General features: G+C 42.7%; 1 protein-coding gene across 12 annotated transcripts in view; it reads right to left on the reverse strand.

Moving 5' to 3' along the window:
* Positions 1-22,817, reverse strand: part of FAM13A (family with sequence similarity 13 member A) — a 147,764-nt gene that overhangs the window by 39,864 nt on the left and 85,083 nt on the right. For 6 of the 12 annotated variants that reach the window (XM_064416910.1, XM_064416916.1, XM_064416915.1 and 3 more), the window contains exons 7-9: positions 13,011-13,052; positions 3,460-3,504; positions 1,719-1,898 (exon numbers count right to left, since the gene is read on the reverse strand). In XM_064416910.1, the coding sequence (XP_064272980.1) occupies positions 1,719-1,898; positions 3,460-3,504; positions 13,011-13,052 (267 nt within the window). Of the gene's footprint in view, positions 1-1,718; positions 1,899-3,459; positions 3,505-13,010; positions 13,053-13,157; positions 13,261-22,063; positions 22,179-22,817 lie in introns of those variants that run through there. The other 6 variants (XM_064416919.1, XM_064416921.1, XM_064416920.1 and 3 more) reach the window with 6 other exon arrangements.

The raw sequence follows: 22,817 nt of genomic DNA on the forward strand, positions 1-22,817 counted from the left end.
GTGACTTTCTAGATGACAGATCTCTAGGTTTTGTTGGTGGAAAAGAGATATAAAGAGGTATGATAAATCTCTGACTAAACTTCCAAGATAACACATTTGCCTTTGTGGAAGTTTTTACAAACCCTTCAGCAGACCAATTACACATTCAGAGCCTGTAGATCATGTAATCTTCAAAGCCTGGGAGTTCACCTATGTGATTTTATGATAAACACTCTTCCTGCCTGTAGTCCCATTTTGTGACATTACAAATCCTCTTGTGATCCATCACAAGGCAAGGAGATGAAGTCACTAACAATCAAAAAAACAACAGAAAGACGTTTCGAAAGGTTTTCTCAATTTTGATAATTTACCCAGAGAAATCTCAGCAATCTGACCTAAGGGAACCAGGGAAAACAATTTGGACCACAGCCGGCATTCAAATCTTCCAATGTGCTTTAAATCCTTGGCTCCAGCTTTCTGGACAGAGCCTGAATAACTGTGTCAATCATATCTAGAGGCAGCTCTGCAACTCAGCACTGAAGAAAAGCCCTGCAGTACTATATGCTTCCGAACACGTACGCTAGCCAGTCCCTGACCTACTTACCTGAGAAGCCTGTCAGCAGGGCTACTTAGCAAGAAAAACTACTTTAGAGCTGCTGCCAGATACTTTGGTGACTTGCAAGAGCCAATTTCCCAGGCCACCTTTACAGTGTATTTTGATTCACTGTGAAAATGGTGCCTTTTTTTTTTTTTTGTAGCTGCAGATTTTTTTTATACAACAGCAGCACTGACACATTTTGGGAAATACCACGGATGCAATATTAACATGAGGTACTGATGGCTATACACCTGTATAAAAGTAGCTTCATATAAGAAGGTATAGATCCAATAGAATTTGGGGAGTTCAGCACCCAGGAAACAACAACAGGAGACTAGATATTGATTTTGGAATTAACTTCAAATCCTAGCAATCCAATACTGCAGTGAGGCATACACATTCTTTACAAGAACTAGTGCTGTGTTACAGATAAACAGTTGAACCTGGCCTTGTTTGTGCCACAGTTTCTCAAATACAGCTGTGCCTTGTGTAACAAGTTAGTTAAAGCTCTGGTATAATACATTTGTACCACACAATATATGTCACAACTAGAGGAGTATGAATGGAAAAACAGGTATTATCTTCACTCTGACAGACATTTAAGGAAATTCACTACCAAGTCATGTTTAAACTTTGTGTGATAATGTGGATAAAAAAATACATCTTAGATTTTTCTTAGGAAGATTATTCTAATTTCAGACAAATTCCCAAGTCTCCTCACTAAAGCCAAACACAAACTGTGCCTCCACACACAAAAGTGGAACTTCATCTCATTTTTGAAGACATTCTGAATTCAGAAAAGCAGATGAGCCCAGTGTTTTTATTTTAAAAAAGGCAGCAGAGCAAACTGCTTGGGAATTTCCACTAATGCAACAAATACTGTAAATCACCAATTCCAAATACTGTAATTAAAAACTTGACTGCGTAACCCCCCTAGATTCTTATCATGCTTTGCCCCATCCATGATCTAGTAAACTCTAAATTCCCCAGCTCTGACTGATGCAATGGAGCTCTGCACGGGCACTGCAGTCAGGGCAAAGGTCAGTGCCTTTCAGAACAGAATGCAGCATTGCCTTGATACAAAGAAATGACTGGGGCAGACTTAAATACACTTTCCAAAACAAAGAAATCAGGCTCATACATGTCTCTGTTTCTCCGGGCTTCCTCCTGCTCTTTGTGGTGTCGCCTCCTCTGCCTGGCAGACACATTAGAAGAGACTGAAGACGTCCCGGATTCAGAGTCCTCTGAACTCTGGCCGCCTGAGCCATGAACATCAAAGAGATGCTGCTCCACGGCTGAGCGGATTGTCTTCTCTAAATACCTGTCAAGCCGAAAAATAAGGTCAATTGAGCTCAAAGATTCTGTGGAGCTCCCTCTCTGCAACAATAAATAAAACAAGGGTATCTGTGGGTTGTATTTTCTTAGGATGGCAGCACAAGATGTTCCAGTGCTACGACATATGCAAAGAGCAACGTCAAAATCTTCAGATACCCGCTGGTTCAAGTCCCTCAGAATAGCTGAGCCTTCCCAATTGATATTGCTCTTTTTATTTCTAGGGATGTCTGAAATTTCAGTAAAACAACTAATTTTACTTACTGCAACTACAGATATGGGTGCCATACTTTCATACTCCACTTAAAAGCCTGTGACAAAACTGCATTTGATACCCAGCCATGCTGACAGGGGTCAGGTCTGTTGTGCAAAACAAGCTCAGTAAGGCAATGGATCACCTGCAAGATGATTCACTGCTGTTTCACAGAGGGATGACAATATGCAATAGCTCAATATGAACTCCTCACATACATTGTGACCAAGCATGGGTTTTGTTCTGAGTTCATGCCATTTTTACACATTCTTGGGCCACATTCTTGTGCATCCACAGCCACCCTGACACTGGTGTGATACCACCCTCACACTCAATGGCACTAAGACGGTTTCCACGCAAGCCACCACAAGAGAAGCCCTGCAGTTGCATCAGTTAAAGGTGTAGGACTACTCGAAATTTCAACACAAACAAATTTTCATTTTGGTACTGCCATTCTCTTGTATAATTCCCTTCCCTTCTTCATCAGATGAAGCTTTTATGGGAAAAAGACTTTTTTTCCCAAGGAAATCATATAGAAACAAATTTTTGTACACGTCCCCATCCCATCTCTGTTTCTTGCAATGCTTTAAGCAGTTGCTAAAGAATGGGTTTTTCAAACATGCATGTCCAAAGTCCATGTATGGCTTTCTACTGTTTTTTTCATAATTAAAATATTATTTCAGGATTTGCTGGTTAATTTTCAACTGAGTAGCTACAGTACGGGAATCTGTGCTTGGGCTCATTTCTCCTTTACAAAAGCTCTGCTAAGTTGCTATAATTGAAAGCTTGCTGAGATTGTAGTTCCTGGAAAAGTCAGAAGACCTTAGCAACTGCAAAAGCCCAGATGGTTGAACTAAGCAAGTATGTCTGTATTTCACTATTGACAAAGATCAGTTCTGCAAACCCATCAGCCACTGGGACTTCCCAGCTCCAGCAAAGGAGCCAACTCATTTTAGCTCTGCTCCTCCCAGTTACAGCACTAGGGTCAGGTCACATCCTCTGCTGGGATGCAACAGGGAGCAAACAACAGCAAGAAGATGACAGAGTGCAAAAAACTTCTCAAAATATGCAAGTTCTGCCTAAGCAAAACATCACAGGCACAGTGAGCAAAGAACCAAGGGCCTGAGAAGCTTTCAGGAAGAAGTGATTTATTATCATTGGAGATTAATTGCTTTGGGAAACACTGTCTCTTTTTTTGTTTATGTAAGAACAACTCTTAAAGAGAAATCAAAGAATAACAAGCAATACTTTAAAAAGCTCCAAGAAAGATAGCTACAAAATTGTAAAAGACACTTACTCTCCTGTAGCAGGAACGTTGCTACTGACTTGTGATACGTGGGTACTGTATAAAAGAAAAAAAAAAAGAAAAGAAATGTAGCTCTTATTATCAAAATAAGGCCTTAAAACCTCTTGCTCTTTGCAGTGCTAAGATTTAAAGGTCTGAGCTGTCTCAACAACAACTGTGTACATATGCCACAGGTTTTCCCCTTAAGGAATTTTCACTCCCACTGTGACGTGGCACATTTTGACAAGTCAATATCCTCAACAATTAATTTCCCTGTCATTGCCATGAAATAGGCAAAGGTCTAACAGCAAGTATTTCAACCTCAGCATGTTACAGATTTTTTCCTTCCTTGTGGGCTTCCTGCTGCTGGTGTTTTAGCCCCATGACAGCAACCTTTGCCTTTTGAAGCTGACTTGAAAATGTATACACTTAATATTTAACTGCTCTCTCTGTTTAACTATTCTCTCTTTGAACATGCTCAAAGAACATATTCATATTCTTTGCTTCATTTTAAAAAATAAAATCTAGGCATGCTTCTCTAGTTTTTACCTTGGTCTTTTATCAGGCTCAGGAAGAGCTGACACAAATGTAGATGTTATCACTTGCTGTTCAGAGCCCTTCTGAACAAGCTGACCTGGCACAGGTGTCACTGCTTTCTTCCCTCTGCCAAGCTGAGTCCCATCCTGCCCCTTTTTCACCCACTGACTCAGCCTTGCAGATAAGGTGACACTGCCTATTCATCCTTCCTGCAACCTCCCTTCAGTCAAATAAACTACAGGCCTAGGGGTTTCATCTCAAATTATCCCCATATCAGCAGAGTACAACTGGCTGATAAATCCCAGTAAAATGTGGTCAGGGTACAAAAGCCAAGCTGGATGCAAGATGTTTTCCTGCCAAAATAGCCAAGCATTGTTTTCAGTCTTCACCAGTTTCTCTCAAATAATTTCATTGCAGAACCATCAACAGCTGATTTGCCTTTGCTACCCAAAGGTTTTCTCTCTGCTTCCCTTGAATACTTTGCACTTCACTGTATGGGGCTAGAGCTAGCTAAGAAGCTGCAGCACCCTCAGATAACCACTCTGTGCCCTTACTGGGTTTGAGTGTCACTTGGGCAGAAGGCAGGCAACAGAGGAAGAGACACATAAATGAGGGGTCACTACAGGAGCTAATTTAACAAAACCAACAAACCAGTGTGACCCCTCCCCACAAACACCCAGCTGCAAATCACACTTGCAATGTGCTTCAGGCTGAGCTGGTGTGCTCACCTGGCTCTACCCACACACACATCCTTGCCAATCCCAGCTTCACTCAGTGCTACTCTCCAGTCCCAGCACAGGTCACCGGAGTGGTGGCACACCAGGAAAGCAGTCATGGACTTGACAGTATGCTCCACATTACCCGAGCAGGACCCGAGCAGTTGTGCCGTTCAGATAATTTCATGAAGAGACGCAAACAACTATTACTGTACTTATTAGTACAGATAAAATATCTGCATACAGGAAACTAAATTTGCAAGGTCACACTCTTCCCACGTCTAACACCTTGACTACCAACTATAGGATGGCAGAATTTGAAGTGCACATTTAAAGACCCCTACTTGCTTTCCTGTTTGCTTACAGGAGCTATGTGGCCTCTTCCCAGCAAAAACTATTTTTTAAGACCTGGTCTCCCATGGAGACATATTAGCAAAGTAAGGTGCTGGTGTGCTAATGTAGGCTAACCCACATTATAAAATACAATTCATGCGCTTGCTACAGCTCCTACACTCTTGGGAGTAGATTAATGCTGTATCACCTTTTTATAGTACCTACATGCAAGCCAAACTGAGTGAGGCTGTCTTTCATATCACACTTTTGTTCTCTATTTTCATGCCAGGAAGGTGGTAGTGGAGAGGAAGAAAGGATTTTTTGGATTTTAGTTTTTTTAAAACATCCCTAGGATATAAGTTTTTCTACCAATAAAAATTTTTCTAACGCCCAGTACATTCTAATTCACTGTGTGCTTTAGTTAGTTAGTTAGTTAGTTAACTGTGTGCTTTACTAACACCAATTCAGTTTTAAGTACATTAACCTGACTAATTTTTAATGATGCATAACACTTAATTTATTGTATCTAGAAAAGCCCTGTTCAGGCAATACAGATTCTGTAAGAAAGATAGTATCATGGTGATTTTCAAACTACTGACAAATAACAAGGAAGTATGTATCCTTTAGATGTCAGCTGAGTGGATGACTACAAAATGAAGCGCTGATATTCTGATTTTATTGTACTAAATCCAAGTTTATTCTTAGGTCTGTGATAAATTAATGCTCTTTTATTAGCCCCTCTGAATAACACAGATTTTAATTCAGAGTTTTTCTAGATACTAACTTCCTTTTAATTCCACAGTTGGCAATTTTTCTGGCTATTTAATTTTGAAGCTTAACTTGAATGTGTTGCTAAATCACTTTACTTACTCTCCACCAACCTTTCTTACACCAAAGAACCTCACATCCAAAACAAATGGTGGAGGGGAGAGAGTTACACAGTGGTTTTAGGATTCGAGCCTTCTGCAGGACAGAACAGGCAGTGCAAGAGCATGTTGGCAAACACAGCCAAAGACACCACCCTGTGAGGATTGCAGAGCCCAGACAAGCAAGCAGGCAAGCAGGGTGTATCCTGAGGGGTTTTCCAAACTTCTTGGGTGGCAGAAGCCACTCTGCTGTTGGATTTCTGTGGAGCAGGCAGGGCGAGCCATGCCTGGAAGAGGGCTCTTGGCACGCCCGCCTGTGCAGGCAGCTGCCTTGCCCAGTAAATCACCTGGACAATGGGAACTCATGCTCTGCTCCAGTTAATTATTTTCTCCTCACATCTGCTCCATTTCACTGATACATACAGTCAATTATCTCCACAATTAGATTATCTTTATTAGATTATGCAGCTGCTGTTGCACAGCATGCTGAGAAATACGAACTTCTCACAGAAATTACAGGTTCTCCTCAGGTGACTGAAGGCAGCAGGACAGTTTCCCAGTGCTGGGGGACTTTTACTTTCAGAAAGCCAGCCAGAAAACCTGCATAAAGGCACACAGCTATTTCAAGTGCTATGAACTTTTGAACTGGTTTGTTATGACCCTCATGTTTTTCCTTCTGGGAAGTCTGACCTCTAGCACTTCCCAGTTTTGTCTAACTTGTTTACTCAAGTCTTTTGCTCACTTTCAGAGGTGCTCTATCAGCTCTAGATAATGTCTTACTTCACACTTAAGGCAAACTCTTACTGCATGGCCTCCTTTCTTCTGTTTCAGCCTCAAGGACAAGAAGGTGCTATCTTCCATCACCATTAAATCTCACCTGCACCCCATAACTAGCCATCCCTAAGTTTAAAAGATGTGCACCAGAGTGAGAATTATCTTATGCAATGCCTGCAGCTTGTCTGGTCTGTTTTGGGCATCTTGTGATAGCAGATGTTGGATATCAATGAATCTGATATCAAATTCTTGGTACCCTTTCTCCTGATTTCTTTCATTCATGCCACTATTGAGCAAAGTATCTTAGCATCTAGACAAAAAACAGAATGAAAAAACATCAAACAGAGCAAACTAGGAAACTGACATACCGGCATAGTGTTTTCCCAGACTGGGTTTTCATTTATGAAGTAATTTAATTAATTCTTGACAATATCTAATGGCCTAATTCATAGGCTATACTTACAGTCTGGTACTAAAGTCACCTATTGCTGACACATACAGTCCATCTGCATTATTCAGGAAGCAAAGGTGGCTTTTGTTTTTGTTTTTTTAAAAGCCGAGCACAACGGTAAGAAAGCCTCAATATGTGCAAAAACTTTATCATTTTGCTATTCCAGCAAGGTTGAGGATGTTTAAACGGCTTTGACATAACAGATGGGAAATTCCTGAAGTCCTCCTAAATATGGTATTTCAATCCCTGATCTAGGAAGTTCCTATTCACAGGTATTTATATGGTCTAAATGCTATCCACTGTCCACATGGTGACATGCAATACTGCTAAACTCACGTGGGATACATTTTAAGACAACTACTTTATTTGACACACTTTCACCAAAGAGAAATGTTGTGATGGCATACAAAATGTCAAAATAATGAGTTTAAAAACAAAACAAAAGGGGCGTGCTCTTAGTTATTGGGATGCCCTATCACACAGAGGACACTCTTTCATTACTTTCTCAGCACCTTCACACTTTCACAAGCTCAGATCAAATTATCCCACCTTTAAACACAGTAAATTATTTTTTACACTACTTCATTACTACGCAGAATACTAACCCCACTAAAAGCAACTTTATTCGGGATTCCTAATGTTTTTCACTTGCACCTCCTTTATGACAGATGCACACTGACACCTACTGCTTGGAGCAGAGACAAGCCTGCAGGGTATTCATGGAGGCCCCATGACTCAGTTTGGTGAATTTGCTTGGCTGTGTCTGTGCAGGGAAATAATGCCCAGGGAGCCTCAGAGCTGCATGGCAGCCAGGCACCCAGAGCAGGGACACCCAGTGGCTGGGTGGTTACTTCAGCCAGTGCACGTGTGATGGACATGAACACACATCACATTTGTGATGGAGCCCAGCACTCCTGTGCACTTAGGACCTCTTATGGCACCTCCCATGGAGGGAGAAGTGTTCAGTGTGAAGGCGGCCAAGCAATTTCTGAGCAGGTGTGAAATCCAGAGCAAAGTTTTCCAGTTTTTTCACGAAACTGACCTGAGAACAAACAGCATAAAACACTTTACACCCAATAAACTTTAGGGTAAGAATACCTGACCTGCATTATTTAAAGAGCTGTCTCAAATGAAAACTGTTAAAAGGAGAAACAGCCAGTTGTACTGAATAATGCCTGCAGGAGTACTTCTAAGAAAAGAACCAGGCAAAACTGTCCAATGCCTTGCCTGGCACTCATGAGTATTTAATGCAATCTTTGGCATTACTTGTGATGTCAGGTCTCATTGCAATTGCAGTTTAATGCTCTGAATGTTATCAAAGGAAGCTCCACACTACAAAGCTCTGGCTTATCTCAGGACATACTCATCAGGGAGCTCCTCTGAAAGCATCTACATGATTAACGTCACATCTAAGCACACAGGCCAGCACAAAGCATGCCTGAAGATTCCCTGTCTTCTGAGAACTCACTGCACACGTAGAGTGGAATTGTGCTTACAGGGACTTGCTGCTTCATTACCTGAAACTGCTGAGTGTTCTCAGTACTGATGACTCAAACATCCTGCAGCTGGTATTCACAGTCTCACTAAAGAATTATACAAGGAGCATTTTTTAACAATCTCAACTTCCTTTACCACAAGGTTTTGTTACAAAAGGTTTTAGAATGTAAGTACCCTTCAGGTGTGACTCCCTGGAACAATCAATCACCTAGCAAGGTTTTCCTCTTCTTTTAAGAGTATAGAAATCTTCTTGCCTGGTACTGAGCACAGCTGAGCCAACAAATTATCTAATCAAGGACTACAGAGAGGGAGAAGATAACTCTGGTCAGCAGTAGGTGAATGGATTAGAACCCCAGGTGTGTCGAACTGGTCAAGCTGTCATCATCCTTATTATGCCCAATGAGAGAGGGCATATGCAGCTATGAAATTAGTAATTTTCTGACCAAAGAGATTAACAAACTATTTGTACACATTTTCTCTTGCATCAGTATCATTATTAACATAAACATCCTCCCCCTCTCTGTCTAAAACTCAGGGGGAATATGTGTGCTCTGGTTAATTTCTTACAGTAGCTAGGATCTCCATGCTCTTTTCTCCATCTTTTAACAGTCTTCCCATTTCTTTAATCATTGTCATAAACTTGAAACTATTGGAACAAGAGTGACTTGAAAGTGTTTAAGGTTTCACTTGTCTCTTGTACAGAGGTATCCATACTTTTAAGTGTACTGAAAATACTTCCTTTATATATCCACTGTCATGTGATTACTTCAACTTAGGTATTTTTATCCCATGCTTCCCTTTCATCCCTCCATGAACAAGTATGTTCACATCTTTTTTTTTTTTCCCTGGCATTTCCAAATGTGAGGAACACCCCTTTCAGGGCAAAGATTTTCATTATTAGACCTCAGGTGTATGACTTTATTACTTATGTTATTATTTCTTTTAGCATATATCTTAAATTAGATGCTTATATTTATAAATATATAAAATATTTTTATATATGACAGTGAGATATTTTATAAATATATATATATATCACTCTATATAATAATTCACTGCCACATATTTTCTCCCAGAGGACACTGCCAACCCATTCACCCTCCTAAATTTCTGCTATAAGCTCAATTAATGAACATGATTTGACTTTATTATGCTAGTGGCTATCAAGGAAAAGAAGTTCATGGCACTAAAGGATCCCTAGCAACAATCCCCTTCCTTTCCTACCAGCAGTATCTATAGGTCTCACCTCCTCCCTACCCATCTTTAATTTCTAGTACTCATGCCAACTTTTTCCATATAGATGGCATGATGTAAAACATTTTGCTGACATCAGACAGATTAGGTACACTACTTTTCTTCCTCTCTCTGGAAAGTCTTTTAAAAAATAACATGGTTGTACTGGTGTTACCACTCTGTTTATTCTCTTACAAAGTAGCAGCGGTGATAAAGTCTTGATTTTATTGAGTCCCAATATTGAAAGGAAAAAAACCAATCAGTGTCATTTTAAGAAATAGCATATTTATTGGTTCTGATAGTCCTGACTTAAAAGTTAAGACCTTCAGCATTTGTTTTATTGTTAAAAACATCAACCAGGGAAACCATCTCCATTGTAAGTTGACATGGTACAGCACCGAATAATCAAGCTTGCTTTGATCCCACTAAAACTGATTTATGGAAGGTGTGCTGCTTTTGGCTGGGGTAGAGTTAATTTTCTTCCCAGTGGCTCGTATGTGGCTGTGCTCTGGACCTATGCTGAACATGGGGTTGATAATACAGAGATGTTTGTGTTACTGCTGAGCAGGACTTACACACAGACAAGGCCTTTTCTGGTTTTTGTACTGGCAGGGAATTTAGGGGTGCATGGGAGGCTGGGAGGCGACAGAGCCAGACCAGGTGTCCCAAACTGACCAAAGGGATATTCCATGTGACATCATGCTCAGTGTGTAGAGTGGGGGGAAAAAAGAGGAAGGGTAGGGCACCTTTTCAGTGATGGCATCTGCCTTCCCAAGTAACCACTACCTGTGACAGGGCCCTGTCGTGAACACCTGCCTGCCCACGGGAAGCACTGAATCAATTCCTTTTCTGCTTTGCTTGTGTGCATGGCCCTTTCCTATTACCTATCTTTATCTCAACCCATGAGTTCTCCAGCTCTTACCATTCCAGTTTTCTACCAAATCCTGCTGGTGGGGGAGTGAGCAAAGCAGCTGGTTGCTGGCTGGGGTTAAACCATGACAGAGGGACACAATGTTCCTTCCATCTGGCAAGAGCCAAGTATTATGCAGTGTTTGGAAGCTAAAGAGCCCTTGTTCCCACTTACTTAACTTGTTGTATAATTATCTATATGGAATTACTGCATTAACACAGCAGTGACCGCCCTGTGCCCAAATATTCATGATTCACTTGAAGGATTACTTGAGCAGTATTTCAAGCTATATAAGTGTGGCTAGTAGTAATAGAAATAGATTTGACCATCAAACAGCTAAAGCAGACAGCCTTCTCTTCCTTGCCCATGGTGTGAAATGCAATTCCTACATATGTCATGCACAGTCCCTGGGGCAACAACTTGAACTTTCAAAGTTACACAGAAAAAACTGGCCACCCACTCAAGTTCTCAGTTGTTGAAGCACCAGGAATCGCCCAGCCAGCACCAGCTCTCCTGCCAAATTAACTACACTTGGCAACTGACCTCAGGATTTCTGATGTGTTACAAACAGAAGCAAGACTTACAAGCTGTTCCCTTTATTTACACGTAACTGTATCCCAGCAATGTTACAAAAGACACGGGCTTGGCAAGAAGCCTCTGTATCAAGGTGTGCAGCTCCCTCTCTACTCCTACCAGCCATTTCTTCACTTCCCAGCTATGTGTTTATTCCCGACTGCTCACTTCCTATTTGCAAGACAGATTCCCATGGAAACCCATCCCTTCATTTCAGTGGACACACTCAGTCTTTGTTCTCCCCCCTCATAAGCCTACCATTTCTATTTAAGGTGTTCAAATCTGCTCCCTTCCTCTCAGAAATGTCCTGCTTTGGTATCAGTTCTCTCAGGTCCACTCCCGGCTCCCCATCTCTCCTTGGTGATCTTGACAAGGTCAGCCAAAGAGAATCTCCTTCATGGATCATCTTTCTATAATCCAGGAAAGGGCTTGGAAGGACAGTTCTGAGCAGTAAGAATGCAAATGTAATGAAACCCTAAAATCATTTGAAGGTCACATTTAGCCAGAAAGAAAAACAAAGGGGCAGACAATTTTCAATGAAAAGATACGAAGATTTAAACTAGGGAAAATGTGAGACAGGAGAAGGTAAGTATGCAGATACAACATAATCTCCTGAAGGAAAAGGCAGAATCTCCTTTGATACTTTGGAGCTTTTGAGGCACAGACTGGGAAACATCTGCACAAATGGATTGCAGGGAATGACAGTGCATCAACCCAAAGGCAGACACAATCATGCAACCAGGCTAGTCCATGAACAATTCCCTGACAGACATTTCTGCACAGTATGCATTAACTGCACTTCTTCAACACTTCATATTAGAAAAGTTCTTTAAGAAAAAACCCAAGCTACAAAGATAAACAGGAATATATGCCAGAGATTAACAAATTTCAGACATCACTGTAAGAATTCCAATTATCACTGCTCTCACAAAAAGCACCATTGGGATTTCTTTGTATTTGTTTAAATTCTGTAGAGATCAAAGAACCCAATTATAATATCTGGCCCTTCCTCCTCTGCAGCCCTTCATTGTTAATTGCTCTGGCTCCTGTTCTTCCACTAAGCATAAATGAAAGCACTGGAACTGAGCCTGCTACTGAAGCAAGCAGAGCTAACTTTCACAGATGTCAACAGAATTAGACCCCTTTTACAAGCACTGACTTTGCCCTCCAGTTGGCAAAACAAGAAACAATTTGTTCAAATGCAGCATGAGCACCATTCCCTCCAGTGAGGCGTGCTGGGTACCCAGGCACTCTCCTGCTTTTCTAGGCTGCAGCAGGGAACTGGATGGGCTGCTGACTCACCATCTGGTTCCTGGTTTCTTTCTGAGCAGCACATGCTGCCAGTTCCTCAAATTCTGTAGCAGCAATCTCTCCTGTGCCTGCAGATAAGCTACTCGGGCATCTAAGACGTGTAACAAACCAAAGAAAAGAGGAAAACCACGTTCATCCTGTAATAAAGGCCTTAAACCCTGGGCCTCCTCTCTACAAAAGAATTGCAACAGAGATGGTATCTACACAGACTCATCCCACTAACTGAGCAATAATTACAAATGTAAAATTAATGCTCACTTTGCTTCTGTCCAGCACTTCTGAACCCAACCCCTCCCCACATTTAATTCCAATAATGAGTCAATCCCACACAGAAAAATAAATGAAAACAACAGAGTAAATACCTCACGTAGAAGGGTGACATAGGCCGCTCATCTTCTTGGGAGCTAAAAACAAAACATATTTTGTAAGTTAGTATGCAGCTCTGTCTTGTATTTGCAGCTCAAGATACTCACTCTTAAAAAGCAGAGACAAAAAAAGTGAAATCGCACCCGTTACAGAGGTAACACTTAAGTCTGTTTTTGTCCTCTGGTGAAAGCTTTAAGTTACTTTCCTTAAATCCTGGCAATCCAACTCATTTCCCAACGTCCACAAATGTGGCGTAACAGATCTCCTGCTAGACAGCCAGGAGTCATTCTGCCTCTGCAACAGTGCTAGGGCTATTCCCATAGCAACAATAAAGCATTTTGCCAGGAAAACCAAGAGAGTCCTTTGCTGTCTGCTGCTCCAGAATTAAACAATCTGCCTATTAAAGCCAAATTTGGGAAAAAAACAAAGGACATCGTGAGTAACCAAAGAAACAGCCACAGCCATAGGTATATGCACGAGGCTACCTACTCCCCAGTTTTATCACTCCTGTGGAAAGTTTATTTGAATGACACTTCTGTAGGCTTGAGATCAGGGATTGCCACTGGCTGGCGTGGAGGTCCCCTGACAAAATGTTTTGTTGTGTTACAGTCGTCAACTGGCCTGGCCCCAACATAACCACCTGGGAAGTGACTTACTAGCCCTGATACAGCTCACTGTGCCCGTGCTGGCACAAGGGTAACAATGACCTGGGACACAGCACCACACATGATCTCTCAAATTTGGAAGGATTTTATTTACTGGCTTATAAAAGTTGCTCTAAACACTCGATAAAGGGGAAAGGAACATCTCTGTAGGATTTGCAACTGGGAAATCAAGTACTTGGGTACTTTTTGCAGCTTCCATTGGAGCCAGCGTGAAGCTCCCTCAGCAAGGTGAGCTGAAACTGGCCTGCAGCCAGTTAAGTACCCTGCCCTCACACTGCACAGAGCCAGAGGCAGATTTAACCACGGCTTATTTCCAACGCAGCCAATGTCATAAGAGATCCGCTAATAGGAACACCAAATTCACTGAGGGGAGCAGAGCATAAGGGAGAAGGCAAGATACAAATGAGTCAAAAAGGCAGGCTGAAAAATAAGCAAGCCAGTGTTCCAGAGAAATAATCACAGGGGCTCAACCCCCCAACTAGAATATGGAAAGATTCGCAAGCAGACATCTACAGAAAAGACCTGAAAGAACATGATGCAGGAAACCCGATTTGAGGGTAACACCAAACACCAAGACCAGAAGGAAGAGAAACCGCCTCTGAAATCAGTGTAGTCTGCCAAATTTTCATCACCTCTGAAAGGCAACAGTGACTGGACAGTTTTCAGCAGCTCCCCAAGAAGACTGGGAGCACAGCTGCTACCGGAAACCTTGCTGCCACTTCCACCAGCCTGTCTTCAGCAGCCTGAGCAAGCTGCAGTGCCCAGAGCTGCTGCTGCTCCCAGAGCCAGGCAGGACACAGCAGTGCACAGCAGGTGGAGAGAGCCTGCCTGTCAACTGAGGCTAACAGCACCTGAAGAGTCTTCATGAGAAGCTGCTACAGTTTTGAGACTGCCTAGAAAAAGTTGATGGAAACATGGAAATACCCATTACTGCCTTCCCTGAAGATAACCTGCAACAAAGACATGGGTAGGAACCTCTGCCAGGTAAGGCTCCCTCTCCTCATGGCATGCATGCTATCACTTTATTTGGCATTTAAAGAAAGCACTTTAAATTAACAGCGATGCTGATTAATTTTTTTTGGTATGTTTAGTTCACTGCATTAATAGCTGTACTTGTAATCTCAATGCAAACAAATCCAAGTAGTGGACAGAAAACATGAGAAATCTTTTCTCACATAAATGAAAGTTCACAGTGCCATCAAGATTTCTGTGCATTAATGCAACTTCAAAAGACAACACCAAATGCTGTTTTATGTACAAGTGGTAGTTGCTGAAGCCACACCAAACATGCTTTCTTTTCCATCATAAACATCCCTCCTTATTCCAAGGTTTGTAATTAACTTCCAAATCAAAGCAGCACAATCATACAAAGTCCAAATAATCTTTTACGTTTATGCACCCAACATTTGTTTTGACACAGCAGATTGAAAAGTAGTATTCAGCAGGGACTCTGAATCCTCTTGCATTTCCTTCCCTTTCTTCCACAGCAAATGCAACTGGATGTTTCTTAAGTTCAAGCAAGTTTTCTAACTGTACAAAAATTTACCCACCCATACAAAGAAATTGCAGAGAAACAAATATTTTAAGCCCATTAGCTGGGAATGGCAGATAAAGAAGCCCTTACAGAAGTCAGAAATCAAATATCAGTTTCATTTAGATCATCAAGTTGCAAGATTTTATATGGTTGGTAATAACTGTAGCTGTGAAAATCTTCTCTTACTCAATAGTGGTTCATAGTTTCGCATGTGCAGCAACTGAGCAGTAGCTGAATCTCGGGTGAAGACCTCCAAACTAACTAGAATGAAATCCAGGCTTTTGACAAAATCATAAAAATCTTCTAAATTTCCACCTTGCCCAGCAAAGAATTTATTCATTACACAAAGAGGCTTAGCAGTGAATTAAATTTTCGGAGTTTTTTGTTTGGTTGAGATTTTTTTATCCTCAAAGTCTTGTCCGGATCTACATACGCTTTATGTCCAGAAGGCATGAAATAACTTTTAAAAAACTCCAGTTATTTATTCAGCTATCACTGATTACCTGGCCAAGCAGGTGAGTGCAAAATACAGCAGCCTCTTTTTTCTCAAGCATACAAATAGCTCCCCTAAATCCAGGGATTAAACAGAAATTAATCACTTCCATGAAATACTTGAGAGATTACCTGACAACTTCCTTCCTGCTAAAAACCAAAACAAATACCAGCCAAACTAAGAAAAACCCAAAAAAAACCATAAAAAACCACAACAAACCACACTTGTTCTGTCTGTTTCATGGGTAAAGAAGTAATATTATGTATATTTGTGACCACCACTGAAATAATAAAAAGCTTGTCAGACTGGAAGGAACAGCAGTTTAGCCCACCAGTGAGTTCAGCACATCTTGGGATTATCAGGAACATCCTTTCTGTTTTTAAAGAAGGAAATGGGAAAGCCTGGGTGAAGTCTAACTGTAAAATGATGAATTTCCATTACAGAAAGAGAGTTACCCTTTTTTGCCTCTCTCTTTTGCAACAGGAATGTTACATTCACTCCTCACATTCTTAAACAGGTAATCATAGTTCTTTTTTTTTTTTCCTGACATCTCATAGAACCATAGAATCCTTGAGAGTGAAAAAGACCTCTCAGAACAAGCCCAGCCCTTAAATCATCTTGCCCTTCAGGCAGAAAAAGGGAGGTGCTGAGCCTGTTGTAGAACACCCATTTAGATGGAAAGTTCCCAATTTATTTGGGTGCATAAGGAATACCCCTGTCTCAGCCCTCTCCTCACTGGCCTGAGCTCCCACCACAGGTCAGAGTGGCTCAGGTCCTTCCTCCTTGTTTCATTTGCACTTAACCAGCAGCAGCTCTTCTGTCTTAGCTTCTAGGCACTGGATCCTACATTGCAAAGCTACTGCCGTTTTCCTACTCCACATCTCTTTTCAAAACTTAAATGGGACACTTAATTGATGAAATAAAATTAAAAAAAAAAACCCTCCAGATTTTAGCATTGTGGGGTTTTTTTGTTGGATTTTTTTTCTTTTTCAATTATGAAAATGTACTTTGACTCATGGGTCAACATTTTGCACCAGAGATGAAGGGCCTAGACACTGGCAGGGTCTTGCTGCTCAGCCAAGGTCATGTTTTCCTAATGCCCTGCCAGAGGCTCTGTTTGTTCTGACCTCAAATGTTAGATAAGGGAATGGGTCCCTTTCTATTCTACCACAGAAATTCTACACTTCGAAAGAAGTGCAGTTGGTTTTTAGTGAGAATACTTTTTTAATGCAAAGCAATAGCTGCTTTTATTTTTAATGCAATCGAACAAAAAACCAATGAAAAATTCAGTGTTAATACAGGTTTTGGAGGGAGGAGAAGGAAGGCTACATTTGGGTGACTTCTTAGGGCTTCAAACTATCTCCCTCTTGTTTTCTTCTCATCATTCAGAATACCTATGCCTCCATGGATTAAAAGATATACAATTTTTGCAACTACTGAGAATTTTACCAATATTGTTTATTTACTTATTATGACATTGAACACCAACAATACTAAAAACAGTTTCAAGGAAACACTTGATTTTGAGGCCACAGTAGTGCTTTTTGCTGAAGGTCTCATCTTATTCACAAATTTTTCAGCACTTCTTCACCCACCCAAGTCATTTCCCCATAAAAGTTATTTCAATGTTGCAAAAAAATGCAAGATTGAAACAGCTCATGAAAATTTATTGCATGCTTATTTTCTCAATAGAGCTATTTACTCATAGCTTGTGCCTCACAGCAGTGGGTAAAAGGCAATGTTTTTGCAAATGAGAAATAGCAGGCAACACAAGCTTTTGCCTTCAAATAAATCCTTCAAAATAAACTTCCTTCAAATAAATATTGAGGCACATTATGTAAAAGAAGAAAGAATAATACCATCCTTGATGCAAGATTAACCATAAATTTAATCTAACGTCATAACAGTGCAACGATACAATGGTCATCATTAAAGTCAGGACCTACCCTCAATCCTTGAGCAATGCCACCCTTGCTCTATATCCTTAAACAGAGAGGGAGGAGGGAATGCCATATATGCTCGGTTTAAAAAACAAATGCTCAACAGCTATTTTCCTGTGAGAGTTATTTCCACGCCAACATTTCCATTTTCCCTGAAGAGTAACTTTAATAAGTCAAAACCAAAATGTGTTGTTTCAGATATTTATCTCCAGTCTCCACAATAGTTGTGCTTACACCTAACCATGCAAACCACTGAAAATTAAGTAAGCTACTCAGCAAATAAGCCACATGTCAAAATCCAAGGCTGACAACCCAGATTCTTGACTCTGAACTCACCTATTCTGCAAAAATATCATACTATGCAAAATATCTCCAATTACTTGGGTGGGGGTGAACTGCTTTAAATATTAAACTCCAAAGGATCCCCTCATCTTCCTCAAAGCTGTTTCTTCAGGGTGTTTTTCCTAAAGATCTCTCAAATAAATTACACTGCACAGGCATCTATCCAGAGTCATAACTGTGCAGGCTGTATGTGAGGAGGACTGAGATTGAAGCATATTACCTGAATAGGAAAAAAGTATACTGAAGGCTTTTTGCACACCTCATCCTACTTCAAAGCGATCAGGGAAGTATAGGCTATCCCATGACAAGCTGAAGGGAGCAGAACTTCTTGCTGATTAAGTGCCACTGTGAGCAAGAGGCGGATTTTCCATTTATATTAACATACCTGAATGTCCCGGAGCCCTTGACAGCATAATTTTGTGTAATTATTTTCTGCTTACTATCCTCCTAGATTGCAAATATGTTTATCTTTTATAAAATGACGTCAATGTTAAACAGCTCACTTTTGTTGTTTTACTTCTTAAGCTAGTTGGGTCTTATTATGAAAGATGGAGCAGTGTCTTTTCTTTTACTTGTGGTTTGGCAATGGTCCTCACTAGGATAAAACCAGAAATGGCTCAGAAAGAGGCAGAATGAATGTACCAGCCAAAGTCTCACCTCTTCTCAGAATTTAACAGTGAAGTTGCATAACACACACATACCTGTTGCATTATAATGGCAAAGAACTGTTACTAGGTAACCAGTGATTTCAGGATTGTTTGTTAAAAGCTCGCACACTTCAAATAAAGGTATCTAAGAGGCCAGTTTTTAGGCAAATATTAATATTTTCTTGCTTAATCAGGTGGACACCCCAGAGACAAACACCAAAGAAAATTTCTACACCAATTTCCTCTTTTAGTCAGAGCCTTCCACCCCCAGTGGTACTGAGGAAGAGCTTCCACAAGCTCCTACACTCACCATGTCACAGCTGCGACAAGACAGGGGTCAAATCTAAGCTTAGAACACAAAAAATTCACATAGCATTTTCTAACAAGTTATGACTTGAGGAAGATGAGAGCCACAGGTTTAAATTTTTCTTCATTCTTCCACCAGAAGAAAAAACCCACTCAAACCCAAAGCAAACAAAGAAAAAACTAGATTCAAGTTCTCTCCACCCTCAGAGAGCATACTTCACATCCATATTCCAGAATATACTTCATTAGGGCTTGTCAAGCACTCCCAGTACCTTGGATAGAAAGTGATAGCAAAGTCCAAAAGATAAGAGTTATTTACTTATGTACAACTTACACACAAAAATGTTCATAAATGTGATAAAGAGAACACAGCAGCCACCCCTCCCAAAACAAACAAACAAAAAAAAAGGTGGTGGAATACAGCAGTGTTCTCAGGCTAAACTGCTGGGTACTTGTGAAAGATCCCAAACAAACAAACCAACCAACAAGGTAAATCAAACAATCCTGGTAACTGCAGGTGAGACTGGCCATGCAGACAACTGCTGCTGTACAGGTCAGGAACACATCAGTCACATTCCCTACTGCTTTCAGATGCACTTGCTAAAAATATTTGTGATGGCTTCACTCTTCCACTACCTTGACCTGTTAAGCAACAGGGGCCACTGATCACAAACAAGGTCCAAGTGTGTACCTGCCTTTCTTATCTCCCACAGAAACTGGTAGATATTACTGGCAAAGGCAGCCACAGGCCTCAGCTTTGCACAGCTGTTGTTAAATCTGCAGTAGACTGAGCTAGAATACATGAATCAAAACATGCATTAACAGCATTAGTAGCACTCTAACTAGGAAGCTGGGATACCAAAGTAAGTTAATGCCATTCTGAAAAGATGGTAGCCTAACAGCAATAGAAGAGACTGGTGGGTAAGCTGTTGGAAAAACAGTGATGCAATCCATGTGACATTCAGTGGTGCCTTCTACACTGCTTGGGCAATACAGTATCTACTGCAGGGAGGATTCAATACATTTGGCCTTCCACTTCTTCCCATGCAATGAAACACAACCCTGACATCCCCATTGTCACTCCTTCACAGCAGGGCACCATACCCATCACAGGCCCTTCCACAGATATCTATATATAGGATGACACCATTATAGTCCATATAGCTCTGTGCAAGCACTTTATATGATTTTCTGCAAGACAGACTCACAGCTCACACAAATCTTGGTAGACACAGAGCCCTTCTCCCTCTCCTAAGTTTGACACACCAGCTACACATTTGTATTGCTTCAGCACACAAGGGTTTCCATGGCAGGCACAGCATGGCCAGCCTCGTGGCCCCTAAGAGAGCATGGAGAAGAGCACCTGCAGGAGATGGGCAGGAGCAAGTTCACTCAGCTAGGAAGGGAACCAAGTGTGATTACTCAGGCAGCTCATTCCCTTTCTTGAGAGGGAGAGACAGATTCTTTCAACCTGGCTTGTGTCCTAAATCACAGCACCTGAAGGGTGCCACTTCTCTGATTAAACCCATTAACAGGAACCATGCACTGCAGCTGGAACAGCAACATCAGCCTGTCCACCCCACAGCAGCCACAAACATAGTGCTATCCACGCTGGTACTAACCAATACTGGAGGTATCAGCTTTCCTGAAGCTGACAAAAAATACTCAAAGCCAGCGAAACTCTGCCCTGAGGGAGTGAAGAACAGGAAAATAAAGGTGCAACCTGGAGAATGCCATTGTAAAAGGATCTGGCAATCTGTGCCAAAAAAACCAAGGTGCTAAAAAGTACGGTATACACAGTCTAAAAACAGATCAAGGAGATGGAAAAGGAGCCAGAATTGAGTGAATTCTTTTAACTGAAAAACTCAAAAACAATTCAGTACCGTGCTTACAGCTTAATGGAGTTCGAAGAAAATGCCTCATTTTTGAAGTGCTGATTGCATCTCTAACTGATCGAGACTTTGTCCTTGCAACAACAAAGAGTCTAATTAGAGCCAGCCTGTGAAACCTATCTTCCCCTGGGGTGAAGAGTCAAGAACACAATAACAACCACTTGTTCCGACCACTGATAGGACAGTCAGATCCTTGAAAGGTTAAAAATATTATGTGAGACTGGTCCTTCAAATAGAAATGATGCACTGTGACCACTTCTTTAAGACATTCAAACCATATTAATGCTTCTCTGCAGTCATCAACATGGAACCCCATGACTGCAATAGTGCCAAAGAGACTTTCTCCACACCTACCTGCAGAAGACCCTGCACTTTATCAAGGAAACAACAGTTTGGGCAGCAATTTCTGTTACTATTTTATTGTGTTCAAGTAAGCAGCAACTCTGCAGCTTCTGCTGAAACAGCACCACCACAGTGCTGAAATGGCACAGTCAATTTTTTATTTACTGTCTCATAGATTACAGAAAGATTGATATTCAAGCCATTCAAATACTACTAGGGGAGATATAGACTGCTTAATTTTGAGAACTGAATGAGTAGTAAAAATAAAAATAAGACTGATGAACCAGGAAAAGGGTTGTGTACACTCCTCCCCGCAGCGGGTCTGTGCCCTGCCATTTCAGAAGCCTGACTGCAGCTGTCCCTGCCGTAGCGTGGCGGGAGCACATGCCAGCACAGGTACCTGCTGACAGCTGGTGCTGAAGGGAGGTGTGCGTCGGCACCCTGGATACACCCAGCCCTTTTTCTCCGAAAACTAAACCTGTCGCCCATGCTGCGGCAGGCGGGTGTGCGAGCTGCCAGCCGGAGGGGGCTGTGCGCAGGCAGCCCGGCCGCGCTCCCGCACCGCAGCACAGCAGCCAACCGGGATCGCCCGGGCACGGAGCCGGCGAGACCCAGGGCCGGCCGGGGTCCCTCTACACCTGAGAGCCGCTCCTACCCCGCTGTGTGCATTTCGGGGCGCTACATCGAATCCCCCTCTGCGCCCGGGGACGCCGGAGATCTCCCACCCCCGGAGATGCGCTAATAGCCCCACTTGTTGCACTGCCCCGGCGCCGGGCCGGGTATCCCACTCCCGAGCGGGCATCCCCGCTCTCAGCGGGGCCCGAGTCCCGGCTCCCCCGTGCCGGAGAGCCCGGAGGAGCCCCGGGCTTGCCCCGGCTGGACACGTACCTCTGCAGGGGCATCACCTCGCACGCCATGCTGGCCATGGAGCCGCTGCCCGCCCGGCCGGCCGCCCGCCGCGCCTCTCGCCGCGCCCGCAGCGCCGCCAGCGCTTGGCCGCGGGGAGCGCCCGGCCCCGGGGAGGGGCGAAGGGGCGGCCGGGCTCGGGTTGGCGGCTGCCGACGGCCCGCCCCAGCGCCCAGAGCCCCGGCCCGGCCCCCCGGCTGCGACACCCGCCGCGGCCCCTGGCCCTGCTCGCCCCGCCGGGCCCGGCAGGCGCAGGTTAACCAAAAGCGGCTTCTGATGTCCAGCTGGTTCTGGGTCTGCAAAAGATGCCACAAGCTCAGGGCTAATGGCTCCTTTCAACAGAAAGACCCCACAAGGTCTTCTGTATCCCTTTCAGCAACCCACCGCCCTTCTCCCTAAACTCGCCCGGGTGCAGTGCAGTCTCTCCCGAGCTCCCTCCCCACGGCAGCGGCGCTCCGCTCCGGGAAGGGCCGGCGCGATGCCCCGGGCACCCAGAGCCCCGCAGAGCTCCCGACACTCTAGCAGGGCTGCTCTGGCTCTGCCCTCGCACACCTTTACCATGGATCGGTGTCTAGTAGGGCTGGCAAAACCTCTGAACTTGATCCCTTCGTGTTGTGGTACATACTACCGCGGTTTGAAAGGTTTGTGCTGTAGCTGGTCACCCAGCTCCAACCCACTGCACAGAAAACTCTTCTTCCCTCAATATTTGAACTGAAGAGACAACTGCAGAGCCGAA

This window comes from Passer domesticus, chromosome 4, assembly GCF_036417665.1.
Source record: "Passer domesticus isolate bPasDom1 chromosome 4, bPasDom1.hap1, whole genome shotgun sequence".
NCBI classification, from domain to species: Eukaryota; Metazoa; Chordata; class Aves; order Passeriformes; family Passeridae; genus Passer; species Passer domesticus.